Genomic DNA, 14,373 nt, shown 5'->3' with positions numbered 1-14,373 from the left:
TAAAACAGCAAAAAGAACAAGAACAAGCATTACAAAATCCATCCTAAGAAGAAAATCAACAGCTGAAAGGAAAACCGAAACAAAATAATAATAATAATAAAAAAAAAGTACAAGACATCCAGGTCAAATGAATCCATCCCCATAGACTAAACTTTCTATGAGATCTGACATCTTAAAAATATATTTATATACACACTCTGCTGTATTGTACTGTACAAAATGTGGCAACACTTGACACATTCCCTGTAGACATGCAAATACCTTACTGACACTGTAAAATTGTCCATCTTAGTACAGCCATCTTCGTTTATTTCCCACTTTATTTACCGTTTTCTCAAAAGAAGAGCATCCAAAAATAGGGGAAATGTCTCGTTAATCTGGCGGAGATGCACTGAAAATGATCTCACGCCTTCTTAGAGAGTTCGTCGCTTGATTTAAGATCAAATCACATATTAAGATGGAGAACTTTTGCAGTGTGGTGGCCGGAAACTTGAATTACTATATGGCCAATATCCCATATCTTCATCCAGCCGACATAGTGTTTTAAGGGTTTCTAAACTGACTGCAATGCTGTGTCTCGAGGACCTGAGTTGACATAGGTTAACATGACACTGCTAATGGATGACTACCACTGCCAGCAAGTAATATTACAGTATGTTGAACCTCATAAGGCATTGTACATGTCTACACAAGACCCCTGTACAATAAAGTGTGACCTCTAAAGACTGTTTCCATTTAGGGTGGGCGATGGTGGAGGGTTTCAGCAGGAAATTGCACTTATTCGGGACTGGCTCGGGTCATGGTGAACTTACGTGACTAAACATGTTCGCAGATGACTGGAGCATTTCCTTGTGCAACAATATAACAACCGAAGGAGAGGTGAGATCAAAGGTGTACATCTGTGTTCTTTTTCTTCCCAAGTGCTACCACACATGAGACTTACATGGCAAAAATGAGTGAAGCTGAAAGAGGAGGAGGGGGGGAGGGATAAAAGAACCATGCACTTGGTTAAGTGTGGATGACTGCAGCCCAGAGAGCCTGCAAAAGATGGAAGCAGTCTTCCGTGTGCTTTGCCGAGAAACAGAGCATCCCGAAACTGAAATGACTTTACGCTAGAGGGCAGTTCCTGCCTCAAGTCCCGGCAATGCAAGTGTCACTGTCGTGTCCTTCAGGTATCTTTTCAACACGTTTATTCACACACAGTCACACACTGGAGTGCTCACACACACACACACACACACACACACACACACACACACACACACACTTGCACACCGTAAGAGCATTAACAGCTCTATCCCAGTGTCTATGTCTGACTAAACACTTGGTCCAAACGCGAAAGGCCTTGACGGATTTTAGCAAAAATTCTTCAAGCTCTGCCAAAGCTCTGACCCTCTGAGCCTTCCGTCTACTCCTCCTCTTCCTCTTCGTCATCGGGCAGCGGTAGCAACTCTTCCTTCAGACACTCCCTGTAAAAGCTGGTCAGGGTGCCGTAGAGGTGCTGGCGACTCTGCTGAGACAGGAAGTGGCCCTCATCTGGGTAGATCTGTTGGGTAACAAGGAAGTTATTGCGTCTTTCAAATCACTCTGATTGCAAAAGGTTTGCTAGCAACTCTGTGGGTCATCTCAGCTCCACGGAGTGTTTTTTTGTGCTGTTCAGCTCAATTTCTGGTTTGACATCCAGCAGTTTTACTGTTTTGGTCCACACCTTCAAAAGTCAATTGTACTCTACCTGCTGAGAAACAAACAGCAGGCAGACAAACACAACAAGCTGGTGAACATAGTGGAAGATTTAGAGGTTAAAAGGGTAGCTAGTTTTCTAAAGAGACGGTGGAGACCAAAACAGAGCTGAAAGAGAATGAGTATTTGACTTAGTTGGTGCAATTGAATATTGTGCTTGTGTTGCACGGGACTCATCACGGTCACACATGCAGCAAAACGTATGAGCAGTAGTCTGATTGTTTGGATGCATCCTGCAGTTACTACAAGCCCGCCATTAGCCGCTCATTTAAAGGCAGCTTTGTCTTCGTCTTTCACTATCTGCACATTTTAAAATCCACTTTACGACAGGAAACAACAACCTTTAGGCAGCAACCTACTACGCAGTTTCACAATTTCAAGTTTTGCTAAGGATTTGGATCTGGCGGAAAGGCAATCTTTTCTCTTTTTTTTTGGTGGGGAATGGGATGGCTAAGCAAGACTAGTAATCAGCAACTATCATGAGACTACATGACACCGCGCTGTGCTTTTGTGATCACTGCAAGGTTTGCATTTGTAATTCCGCCCATGAAAAATGGTTCCATGGCTACCACTGAGAGAAGAAACAGCAGCTGTCACAGTGGAAAAGTTTAGTCAGTCTCCAAAACTGGACAATACGCGGCCAATCAGAAGCACCAGGAACAGACTCATTCCTTATTCAAGCTGTACGTGGCTGCTGCAAAATGAGTCCCCAGGGTTGGACTGTTAAGGTGGAGCTCTACTGCAACATCCTGTGGGATCCCGTTGGCTACCCATTACTTCTTCTTGTTCCTCAAAAGGTAATTAAAGTTGAAAAGTGTCTGTTTTAGCAAATATTAGGAGATTCAGAGCTCAGTGCAGATGGTGCGAGACATGTTTGCATAATAAGACATCCAGGGAATATTACAGTTGTTGCAGAGGCACAACAACGACACGGGGTAGTGGTCGAATTAAAATTAAGTACCGCAATTTTTGTTGCTTACAGTCTTTAAACACTTTTTAATCACCTTGTATGTTCACTTGGCGGCCAGAAGCTTCAAATGAATGATAAGATGTATGTCTGCTGTATCTGTATCGTAGCCAAACAGTTCGCTTCATGAGCTGAAAAGGGGTCAGAATGGAAGTGTTGTATTTCTGCCATCAAAAATTACATTTACGTGCCATTTCCTCTTGTGGTCACTGAAAATTTGCTTAAAAAATCCTGACCTGACACTAGGACTGGGTGCTTTCTGGTAGCTTAATGCAGCGGTCCCCAACCTTTTTTGCACTGCGGACTGATTTTACACAAGAAAATTTTATACAGAGTGGTCACATGACAAAAAATAGTTTTTTTTTTCTATTAAAAAGTTTCACAAACGAATAAAATTACTTGCTAAACATGTGTTTACTCTTTCATCTATCTCAGCATCAAGTCTTTCTCACTTTCCACAGAAGCTCTCCAAAGACGTTAGTTTTTTTTTGTTTTTTTTTTATACATTTCGGCAGTGGTTAGTTTAACGGCCGGCCATGAAAACTGACAGTCAAGTGCGGAAACAACCACAGACGGAAGTGACGGGAAGACGAGCTAGTCATTTTTCAAAATAAAACACCCTGTAGACTGCGCTGGAAATAAAAATAAACCAATAAAACTTTTTTTTTTTTCTTTCTGTGCGGGCCGGATACCAAATGACCCACGGCCCGGTACCAGTCCGCCGCCCGGTGGTTGGGAACCGCTGGCTTAGTGGTTAAGATGCACACTGTGTAATTGCAGCATCTTGAATTTAATTTACTGATAAACTTTAGTTTATGTCACACTCATAAAAAAAAAAGAAAACGACAAAAACTGGCATTGATTTAAGTTATATTACTGCAATAGTGATTTAGTAACTGTTTCTTTTGCTGACCAGGAATTTGCTTTTGGTGCAAATTGCAGCATCGCGAGCTGCAAACTGTGAGCAGCCCGAATCAGCATCCTGACCTACAGTATCTGTTATTGTCGGACCTCCAGCAGCATTGTTGCCTCGACTTTTTTCCTCCAGCTTCAAGCCTCAAAACCTGTGACGTGATTACACATCTCTGTGACTGTGCATCGTTATTTGGATTAGGATTGATTCCATATATTTTCACTCTCAGTATTTATTATTTACATAATTGTGCACATGTTGCATCAACATTACACTTAACATACATTTACACCACCTTTTTTTTTATTATTCAGTCACTACACACCTGCATTGAGTAGTTTGCTCCAACTTTCACGAGGTTCTTGACGAGCTCAGCAGTATGCTGAAAGTGGATGTTGGCTGCAGATAAAGAAATACAACATGTCAGCAAGATTCTGAATCCAAACTGGGAAAAAGAAGAGACAATCAGATTTTTGGAAGGATGGAAATACCCTCCCCAACAAATCTGACACGCATGGTTCATCAGGGAATGTTTTCCTCTGGAAATCCCAGCATCGATTTAGATAACCCACTTTTGCCTTTATCTTTTGATTAAAAACCATTTGCCTCATTACGTTCCAGGATTGCGTGGCGTCTTTGTGCTCAGCGGTGATGCACACAGATAGCATATTTTTCATTCTATCTATGATTTATTTTTCTCTTACCATCTGCCGTGCCGTGCACCAGCATCAGTGTCTGCTCCCTCAGCGCTTGAACGTTCTGGAGCACACTGGAAAACTGCAAGGAAGTCAGAAATGGTGAGAGATAATAAACTAATAGATATGCTAAGTGGCACTGGCAATAGAAATATGCAGAATGTCATCAAGTGAATGGCATTGTGGTGAATTACATTCTACATGGAGTCACTCAAATTAATTAGAGATCTTTAAGCGATTAAGTCTCTCCAGTAGACGCTATTTTCTATGCTCGGGATATCACAGTTTGTGCAAATTATGGGGGGAAATGCCAAGCTGCAGGATAGTAAAAACAATGAATACTCTTCTCTTTTCAGATTTGTTGTTTACAGTGTGCTCGCACAAAACAGTTTTGTTCTTCCTCGCCGCCTCTTTCTTATCACAGAGGAAAAAAACACCTCTGATAGCTAAACATCAACAGGCCTGAGAGAACCAGGCAAGCCTTTTGCGGTGGCTTATAGCAAACCTCCGGCATGTGATCTGACACACCGGCGCGCGCAGCAACCAAAGAGATGAGTGACAAAATCCTACGGAGCATGAAAAAAACACAAGAAAAAGACAAGCATCGCTGCCTCTGACTTTGATAGCGGCGGCATTCAGGAACTGCGGGAGCTTAACTGTAGGTGTGTCAGTGATGTTACACTTTCAAAGATCAACGGCAAACAAGCACGGGGAGGCAGTAAACACGCACCTGATATCTGCTGTCATCCCGTAATGGCATGCCGAGGTATCGCTCAGAGAACGCTGATGCTGTGCAAATGAGAAGAGATACATTCTTAACAGTGCCACTGGTAGACAGTGCTTCAGCTGCAGCTAAGTACCCGAACAAAGTGGAGTTCCTGTCATCCCGAGCCCAAATGAAATACTTTGAGTGAAGAGGAAATAACACGCTGTGTGGGTGAACGTGTCCTCCGTGTCACCTCACAATTGTAGAGGACGTTCTTTATGCTGGTTTACAGCTAAAAGCCTGATTCACCTCACATTCAGTCCTTTCTCTTCCTTCCAGTTGAAGGCCAAAGTAGAATGAAATACAATATCTTAAGTTGTAGTCCGCCTCCACACAAACAATCTCATGCTCGCTTCGGCGGTTGGAAAATATCAAGAATATATTTTTGTGTGATTTACAATGCAAATGTCAGTTCAGCTCGGCGAGGAGAGAGATTCTGTGCTCACCGTAGAGTTTCCAGTCCGTCACCGGCGACATGGCACACGCGCATTTAAACAGGCTGTCAGTCGACTTGAGCATCATTAACGTTATGTAGGCGCCATAACCCTGAGCAGGAAGACAGAAGGTCAGCCCAAATTCATCAGTTCAACAAGTGGAAGAGTGACCTCAGATGTGATGACTGGAGCTGTTCATTAGATATGTAACTGAAGAGCTCCTTGACATTTAACCCTCTGAACCCGGAGCAGTTTCTGTTTTGTTCTGCTTTGTCTTTTTATTTTTGCTCCAGTGTCATTTGTCATCAATGTGAGTTTATGTTTCACTGCAATGTAGAGTCCTGCATCTCTATGGAAACAGCACAACTAGAAGACCAGAAGCAGACACAACTCAGAAATGTCTTCTCTGTACAACACAGTCATAGTGTCATGAGTCATAAAAATTGGGGGGAGGAAATGATATTTTTTTCTTTATTTTTTGTTTTTAAATTAAAAATTGTATTTACTTGTTTTAATCAGAATAATATCATATCAGAAACATATGTCAGAATATCATATCAGATCATCAAATCATATCAGAAACAATTATAATGTCACGAGTCATAAAAAAAGGGGGAAAGATATTTTTTTCTCTATTTTTTTTAATTAAAAAAGGAATTAACTGATTTAATTAGAATCATATATTGCAAAATATTGCAATTCTAAGTTTATTTTGGATTTTATTTTGGACACATGATCAGTATAGAGCCATTAAATTGAAAATCCAACCATTCTTTCTGTTTCTACAGCTTCTCTCTCTCTCTCTGTCTTTGGGGTTCAGAGGGTTAAAGCATAATTTTAGTTTTACATTTTTGCTACATCCGTTCACTTAAACATGCGTGTAATAGTATGATTTGTGTTTCTAGACTGGAGATTGGTGGCATGATCAACAACACAGGCTCACCTTTCCAAACACTGCTATCCTCGTCCGATCAATATATGGAAACTTCATCATGTATCTGGAAAAAAACACAAACATACGACATGAGCCATCGTTCGAAACAGTTTTGGAACACCTGGAAGTCAACAGCAGTATGAGGCTAAATGCTAAGACGTGCTTTAGCGTAAGCGTGATCAACCCTTACACAACTTGTATAGTTTTTTCTTTTTTCTTTTTCGGGCACTACTCCTGATGGATGGTAACACACCAACCTCAATGAAGACTGAAGAGAACTACACATTAGGGCTGAGCTACTTTGGTCGCTGTCCACTATTATTATTTATTATACAACAGCATTGCATTGTGGGATATTAACGCAGGCGTCAGAGCAGACACAACCTCTAATAAAGGAATCTAGCAGCATACTGACGTGTCCAGACAATGACAAATAAAAATGAATCTCAGTCTTATTCATCTCATTTGCAACCTCATGTGAATTGAACAAAGTGTTTTTAAAGCTAACAGCTCAGAAGAATGGAGGAGCCACAACCTTTAAGTCATGAAACCACCCCTGGTTTCATTTTACATGTTCCTGAAAACATACGTGTTTAATATTGTTCAACCTGATCAGTCCTATGTTACAGTCATGTTTGGTTTCTCTCAATCCAATTATGAAACCTCCAGAAATATAAGAAATATTTTTAACCTCAAGAGGAATTCAATTTCAATGATTAAGCTTTTTAATTAATTTCTTTTCTTTTCTTTTTTTTACACGCTGGATATTAGAGTGCGTGTATATTCAGATATAATAATAAGAGGATGGTATTGTCCTATCAGGATATTTGCACGTGCTAACGAGGATTTCAATAAATATTTTAGCTCATAAGACGCGAATGTGAAATGTGACAACGTACTCTACTGCTGCGATCTGGTCCTGGACGTCGACAGTTCCCAGTCTCTGGTGGATCTCGTGCAGGATCCTCTGACCCTGGAAGCCGCTGCCCCGGCCGTCCAGACGGGCCACGATGATGCCGTCCGAACTGACCAGGACGGATTCCCAGCCGAGGGCGAAACGGTCGCTCACGGTCTGACTGCCGGGGGCGCCGTCACTGAAGAGAAGACAGTCATTTAGTATGTAGTATGTACAGTCGTCCTCAGATGTATTAAAGAAAAGGCAAAATTCACAATAGTCACTCAAATAACTAGAAACTGAAAAAAGTAATAATAAATAAAAATTTGCTAAATTATAATTTAGTGAAATAAGACATTGCTTTTGAATTGTGGTTAAAAAAGAATGTTTAAAAAAATAAAAAATAAAATAAAAACCTGTCCTGGACAAATTTTGCTGATGAGCAGTGGCCAAAATCAAAACACCTGTCAACAGGTGCAGAATTCAATTCAATTCAATTTTATTTGTATAGCGCATATTTACAACAACAAGTCATCTCATAGCGCTTCACAAAGGCAGAAACAGATTGAGAGTTACAGAAAACACTTGATAGCAGTGATTGGCTCAGAGGGTTGTTCAACAAAATATTAGTTTATGGGTCCTATCATACTTGTTTGCTTGTTCTTGTTTTGTTGTTGTTTTGTTTTTTAATATTTCTGTAGAACCACGATCCAAAAGCAACGTCATGATTTTCATTACATTTTTATTTATTACTACTTTTGTCAATTTCATCTTATTTCAGTGACAGCTGTGTGTTTCCTTCTTTAATGGGAGGGTATGAACACATTTGAGGACTTCAGAAAAAAAGTTCTGTAGATGTGTCTGACTTTGCTACTTTAAGCTGTGGATCAATACACAGCTGGTGCTCTGGTGAGGAGCAGGACGGTGTGTTCAGGCTTGATCCACGATGATCTACAGTGTGTTCATGGTAATAAAGCAACATGTCAGCCAGTGCAACAGTGTGGCTCATTGATTTGTTTCTTGTAGGTTTTTGGGCAGCTCTGAGGCACAATGAAGGAACACATATCAGGCTTCACACACAGCACTTGGTTAAAATATTGCATATCCCCGGCTTTGTCAGCCTGGCATGTAAACATTTCTTCCTTTCAGCGCTGAATTTTCTTTTCACTGCATGAATATTCAAACGGATGTGAAGAGGAGTCAATCACAGGGTGCCACAGAGGTACCCTGTGATTGACTTCCCATTTACTCTGGATGCAAATTTCTCTACTGTCGGGGTTTGATTACAACCGGGCCCTCATACATTAAACATGCATGCAGTTTCTGTCTTAGCCGTTAATAAAAAAAACGAAAAAACACCTAAGGATTGCATGAGAAATAGAATTTTACATCAGAGGACGACCATGTAATTTATCTGCAGACATATGCTCTGCACAGTCGCATAAAGTACGTACACAAGCAACAGGAGTCCATAGTGGCGGGAATCAGAGAAGTCAGGCGGGTAGGTGATCTTCAAAGGCAAGTCTGGAAAAAAGAAGAGAAAAGCTGATGCATCTGTGCAACAATTCATCCGTTATCCACAGCGACACGACAGGAAGCGATACTTTATTCTCACCGAAATGTTCCATCGCAACGGATCTAAAGTCAGTCAGCTGGATCCTTTTGTACTTTAAGGCTGCCTTCAGCAAAGAGTTGTTCTCAAGGATGTAGTAATCTGTAAAAAAAAAAAAGAAATGAGGGCAATGTGTTTAAAGGATGACAGAGTCCAAGAACTGCCGTCAATAACCCGAGTGCAGCTGCATACAAATAACCCATAATAACACGTGGAATTGTCTTTCCAGCCAGAAACATAATGAGATGAGATGGAAAGTGCAGGTAAGACGGAGGAGATCCGAGTCGTGCCGATCGTTTCTGAAATGGTCTCATTTTGTGGTAAATTTGGGGGAGATTGGGGAGCTGAATACATTTCTGGATTTCATCTTTTCTGTTCTGAAAATAAATTGGACAGTTTTAAATTACAACTAAATGCACGTGTTCTCAGCCTTAGAATTAAACGAGGAGTTTTTTTTTTTTTAATATGTGTCTGACAAGAGAAATCCAAAAAGCTGAATGCAGCTCTGGGGAAAGGAAACAAAGAAATCTGACCTCAATTCTGACTGTAATAATTTGGTCATTGGTCCTAATGTCAAACTTGGATGAGCACAAAAAAAACACAATCAAAAAGGTTTCCTCTGTGGAAAGCATTTTTACACACAGCAGCGTGTTCCTTCTGGCCTCAAAAACAGGAGCCCTGCTATTTTCTCCACACGTAATAAACAATGACTCTCTGATTTGGCCATTTTTTCCATTCAAGCCATCTGAGAAGCAGCTAAATGAAATGGAATTCATCCAGCATTTCTAATGGAAAACCCAAAATCAATAGACGTCTCATTATGAAACCGCCAGGGGCCTTGAGTTCCCAGCTGTGGATGGAGGGTCTGTCCAAATAACCCTGGGCAAATTGCTTGCTTTTCTGCAGCACAGCTGTTAACTTTTTGAGGAGGGGGGAGAAAAAAAAAAAAACAACAGAAAAACAACAACATAGACATACAGTCATGGATAACAAGAAAAAGCATGTGTGTGTTGAGAGTTAATGCAGCAGGGCGAGTAAAGCATGTGTGTCTACATCGGTGCCTTCAGGGAACCAAGACAGAAGAAAATGAATTGAGAGAAGAAATCTGGATTTGTGCCGACAGTTGCGAAGCGTCAACCCAAATCACATTGTTTCATCCGCTCTTTTTTTTTTTTTAACCCCGCCGGCTCTGACAGAAGAACCAAAAGAAAAACTCATCAGCTCCTCTTTAGGTGTTACACCAGCTACATTTCAACACACTCAGACCTTGGCCTTAGACCTAATCAAAGCACAGACTACAATCAACTGTCTCAAGTCACAGAAAGGTAAAAAAGAAACAAGAAAGGCTTCATGTGACAAGATTTAGAGAACATTTCTTTTTTTTTGCCTTCATCTCCAGCAGGGTGGGAAATGTCAGCGGTCTTGTCTGGTCCTTCAGGCAGTGTTGATGTTTTTAACAGTGACAACTTTACAAAAGAAAACAAAAAATAAATACAATTTGAAAATCCAAAAATATGAGAAAAAAAATGGTTGAAATCTTTCATATTAAATCTTCAGCAATGATGAATGCATCTTCATGCTCACATATTAGACTCATAACAGACTCCTCCACATCAATAATCTACAGAAGCCACCACACTGGCCAATAGACAGGTAGGTATTAGGTATCTAGATAGACTAATGCTGATATTGAGTCAATATCAAGGGAGCAGCTTGTGAACAACAACTGTGTAGGAGGAGGAGGGACTTTTATTACTGTAGAATAGAACAACGCTGAAGCTGAAGCTGTGTGAACCAGTTTGATATGAACAACTAAACTGTACCTTCTGAGGTAACCTAATGACAAGAAATGTTCAGAATCTGAACATATATTTAATAAACTTTCCATAAGGTGTTGTAGAAAGTCAAAAATTACATGTATAACACATAAAGTGAACCATCTCAAGCCTTTTTTGTCATACAGATTGTGGCCTATAGCTCACGAATATCAGAACTTTAGCAGCTCAAACGACTAAAATACTTCCAGTCTGAGTAAGTTTCTATTCAAACTCTCAACCCCAAAATACAAACGAGCTAAAGACTGTTATTAAAGCAAGCTGGGCTTCAGCAGCACCTCAGCAGTGTCACAGCCTGATCTCTTCCATGTCACGTCGTATTGATGCAGTAATTCGTGGTAAAAGAGCCCAAACCAAGGACTGAGTGTATAAATCAAGAGAGTTTACAGCAGTTGGACGTTCCTACATTGTAAATCTTTTTTCTTGTATTTTGAGGTACCAGATATCTGATTTTTATGAACTATAAACCATGATCATCAAAATAAAAACAAAGGCTTGAGATGTTTCACTTCACATGTAATAAATATAGAATATATGAAAGTTTGTCTACAAAAAAATGAACTTCAGATTTTGTAGCCAAGTCCTTGATGACGATAAACTCGTCTGTGAGGTTTCCCTCATGACAGTACACCAACATGGACTCCATCTGACTCAACATTTGTCATCATTCATGTTACAATAGCTGGTTTGAACATCATTTATTAACAAAGAGGCTAACCTGCTCAATTTTTTTGCGTGAGAAAGCTTCATTCATAAAAAATGTTACCATCCATTAAGAATACAAGGAAACTGTGGAGCTTTTGCCAAAAATAAGCAAACAAAAACTTATTTGAAGGTATCAATAGTTGCGTGAGAGGAAACTGTCCAGGCTGCATGAAGCTAGAAGCTAAAAAACATCTCTCTAGAACACCGACGTCTATGGACGCACACAGATGTAACGTATACCTTTTTAACAAGAGGTTTTCTTGTAAAACGAGACACTTCCTGTCTTGTTACATCACAAAACATTTGATATTACAACATGAGAACTCCTGTAATTCCCCAGAGAACAGAGATTTCTCATTTAGAGGATTTGATTAAGTTCTACTTCCCACTAGGTGAGATTCTGCAGGTATTGAGTAAGCTGGAAGACACTATGATATTGTCTCAGTTAAATATTTTATCATGATATTAGAACCCTAAAAGTATTCAGATTAAGCCAACATCTGCTGTTGTCAGAGTGGCCTGGATGCAACAGGACGGTGGTTCTTCAGAGGAAATGCTTTTTTCCACAGATCTTTGAGTTACCCCTTAAAGGTGAGACAAATAAACGTACTTGAATTATTGAGGCTGTGTAGGATCACTGTAGGAGCTCCAGGACCTAAAAGGGAGAAAAAAGAGAAACTTGTAAGTAATTTAAGCAGGATTATGTTCCTCTTTATTTAATCAGAGATGATTTTCCAGAAGAAAACCTCGTCAAACTGAAAACACAACACTGGAAGCGGTGTTATGTATGTAACGTTGCCTCAGTGAAGCTGCTGCACAGAAAGTCAAATGCAGGCAGCTGTCTTGTTTTTTTTTCCGATTTTGCGTGTCACCTTCCCTACCTCACCTGAATCAATTAGGGGTTAGAGGTCACTCACACTGCCTCCCTAATAGCCTCAGACTGTCAAATTAAGTCAGTTCTTTTCAATGTCCTTCTGCAAAATACTTAGTCAGAGGTTAATAGGATGGCAGGTTTGCTCAATAGCTCAGCTGCAGCTGAAATGCTCCCTAGGCAGCTGCAAAACTCTATTATGCACCACAATATTCCTCCCACTCTCCTTTCTTTGAACTACAACACAAACCGCAGCCCTTACTTTATTTCCTTTCTTGAACTTATCTGTCGGTAGGCTGTATTAGCTCTGACCTTTACATTCCTCGTGTCACGCAGAAAAACGATTTCATCGCGCGAATGTACCTGCTCGAAAACAGTAAACCAATCAGAAGCGTTTTATGAGTGGACTTAAAAGGCTTGTGCTGCTCCTGATGAAAACAGGTGTCAGGACAAGCTTGTCTGGATTATGTGAACTTGGCCCCCTGAAGACTACAAGCCTTCTCCATTATTTTTATTGCTTTTGGGAAAGGGAACAGTGTTATTGTCCAATGAATCATCACGCCAGTGCCCAAATGCATCTGAGCATGAAGCACTCTCATCTGCTGAAAATAAATTGAAACCACAAACAACATAAGTTACCCTCTATTAAATAATATACTTGTTGCCCAATAATACCACCTAAAAGCGATTATACACAATAGAGTGGCTAATTGTTTCATTTTACGACTCTCGTTTGGAACTTATGAGTTTCATTTCAAACTAAATAGTTGGAGGGTGACAGATTACAATGAGCAAACCCTGGCATGTGCCACATTAATAAATAAACACCGGGTGAATTAGGAACATAAAACATGGTACGATCCCTTGTTCCAGATAATTTGCTACCTGCCACCGTTTGCGGTTGTGTTGTCCTAAATTGGAAAGACAATATTTACTCAAAGGGAAAAGCTACCAACAAGCACTCCAGTCTGTTTGGATTTGATGTTCTTGTATGTTCAGGTGGTTGAGCTGCTCAGGTTCACTGATACTACCATTAACAGCAGAGTTTGGCCAATTACAACTGCACAACCACTGAAGTGTTTGAAATGAATGTTCTGGGAAGGTAGCCAAAATTGCCTTGATAAGAAATCTACTTTACTTTTCCAGTATATTGTTAAAATGTTTTCCATGACTCCTGCACTCGGTGCCACAATGATCCAGGTGCACCATATATGTTGTGGAGGAACTAGCATCCCTCCCAATAGCCACAGTTAAGCCCCAATGTCAAACTTTGATTGGTCGATTGATTTTTATTTGACCAACAGACCTCTTCTGGCTAAAATTACATTAAAAAAGTGTGCCAAAAAGACAATAGCAATTGCGTTTTCTTTTCCATACTGTCTCTCTGTAATCCTCAGCAAAGCCTTATTTGCCACCACAGCAAGCAAACAGTTGTATACATGTTCTGTATGTCTCCACTGGGATTTTGTTCCACTCTTCTTTATGATAATCTGCAGGTCTTTGAGGTTGGAGGGCCTCCTTGCCGTCACTCTGGGATTCAGTTTCCTCCACCAATTCATTGAAATCAGCTCTGGACTCTGGTTTGGTTGCTCCAACTTGTTGATATTGTTTTCTGTTAACCATTTCTTGACCACTTCCAGATCCATTGCTGCCCAAGGACAAGGTTTTCTGAGACTGCATTATGAATCTTAATGTCATCCTCTTTTCCCACAAAGACTTTTACGTTGACAAGGTTGTCTGGTCTACTCGCTAAAAAAATCATTACATTTTCACCACCATGTCTGACGATGGTGTTCTTGGGGTTGAATGCTACTCATTGGTCACAGTCCATGCAGACCAATTCAGTTCAGTTTTATTGATGTAGTTCACAACATATGCCATCTCACAGCACTTTCACGAAGCAAGGTGAAGGCCTTACAAGTTTCAAACAGAGAGATGGGCAAATCCAAACTTTGGATTCCCTTTGAGCGGGCACTTGGCGACAGTCGGAAGGAACCAACATTTGT

At 40.4% G+C, this 14,373-nt stretch overlaps 1 protein-coding gene across 1 annotated transcript in view; it reads right to left on the bottom strand.

Moving 5' to 3' along the window:
- Positions 1–1,408: 1,408 nt before the first annotated feature.
- Positions 1,409–14,373, bottom strand: part of dpp10 (dipeptidyl peptidase like 10) — a 114,267-nt gene continuing 101,302 nt past the window's right edge. The window contains exons 16-25 of the mRNA XM_008298324.1: positions 12,107–12,151; positions 8,960–9,058; positions 8,799–8,868; positions 7,349–7,543; positions 6,459–6,513; positions 5,528–5,627; positions 5,046–5,104; positions 4,325–4,397; positions 3,946–4,019; positions 1,409–1,546 (exon numbers count right to left, since the gene is read on the bottom strand). Of these exons, the coding sequence (XP_008296546.1) occupies positions 1,409–1,546; positions 3,946–4,019; positions 4,325–4,397; positions 5,046–5,104; positions 5,528–5,627; positions 6,459–6,513; positions 7,349–7,543; positions 8,799–8,868; positions 8,960–9,058; positions 12,107–12,151 (908 nt within the window). The remainder of the gene's footprint in view (positions 1,547–3,945; positions 4,020–4,324; positions 4,398–5,045; positions 5,105–5,527; positions 5,628–6,458; positions 6,514–7,348; positions 7,544–8,798; positions 8,869–8,959; positions 9,059–12,106; positions 12,152–14,373) is intronic.

Source organism: Stegastes partitus, unplaced genomic scaffold, assembly GCF_000690725.1.
Source record: "Stegastes partitus isolate 25-593 unplaced genomic scaffold, Stegastes_partitus-1.0.2 Scaffold1305, whole genome shotgun sequence".
Lineage (NCBI taxonomy): Eukaryota > Metazoa > Chordata > Actinopteri > Pomacentridae > Stegastes > Stegastes partitus.
Note: the sequence above shows the minus strand (reverse complement) of the source record. Positions and strands in the feature narration are given on the sequence as shown.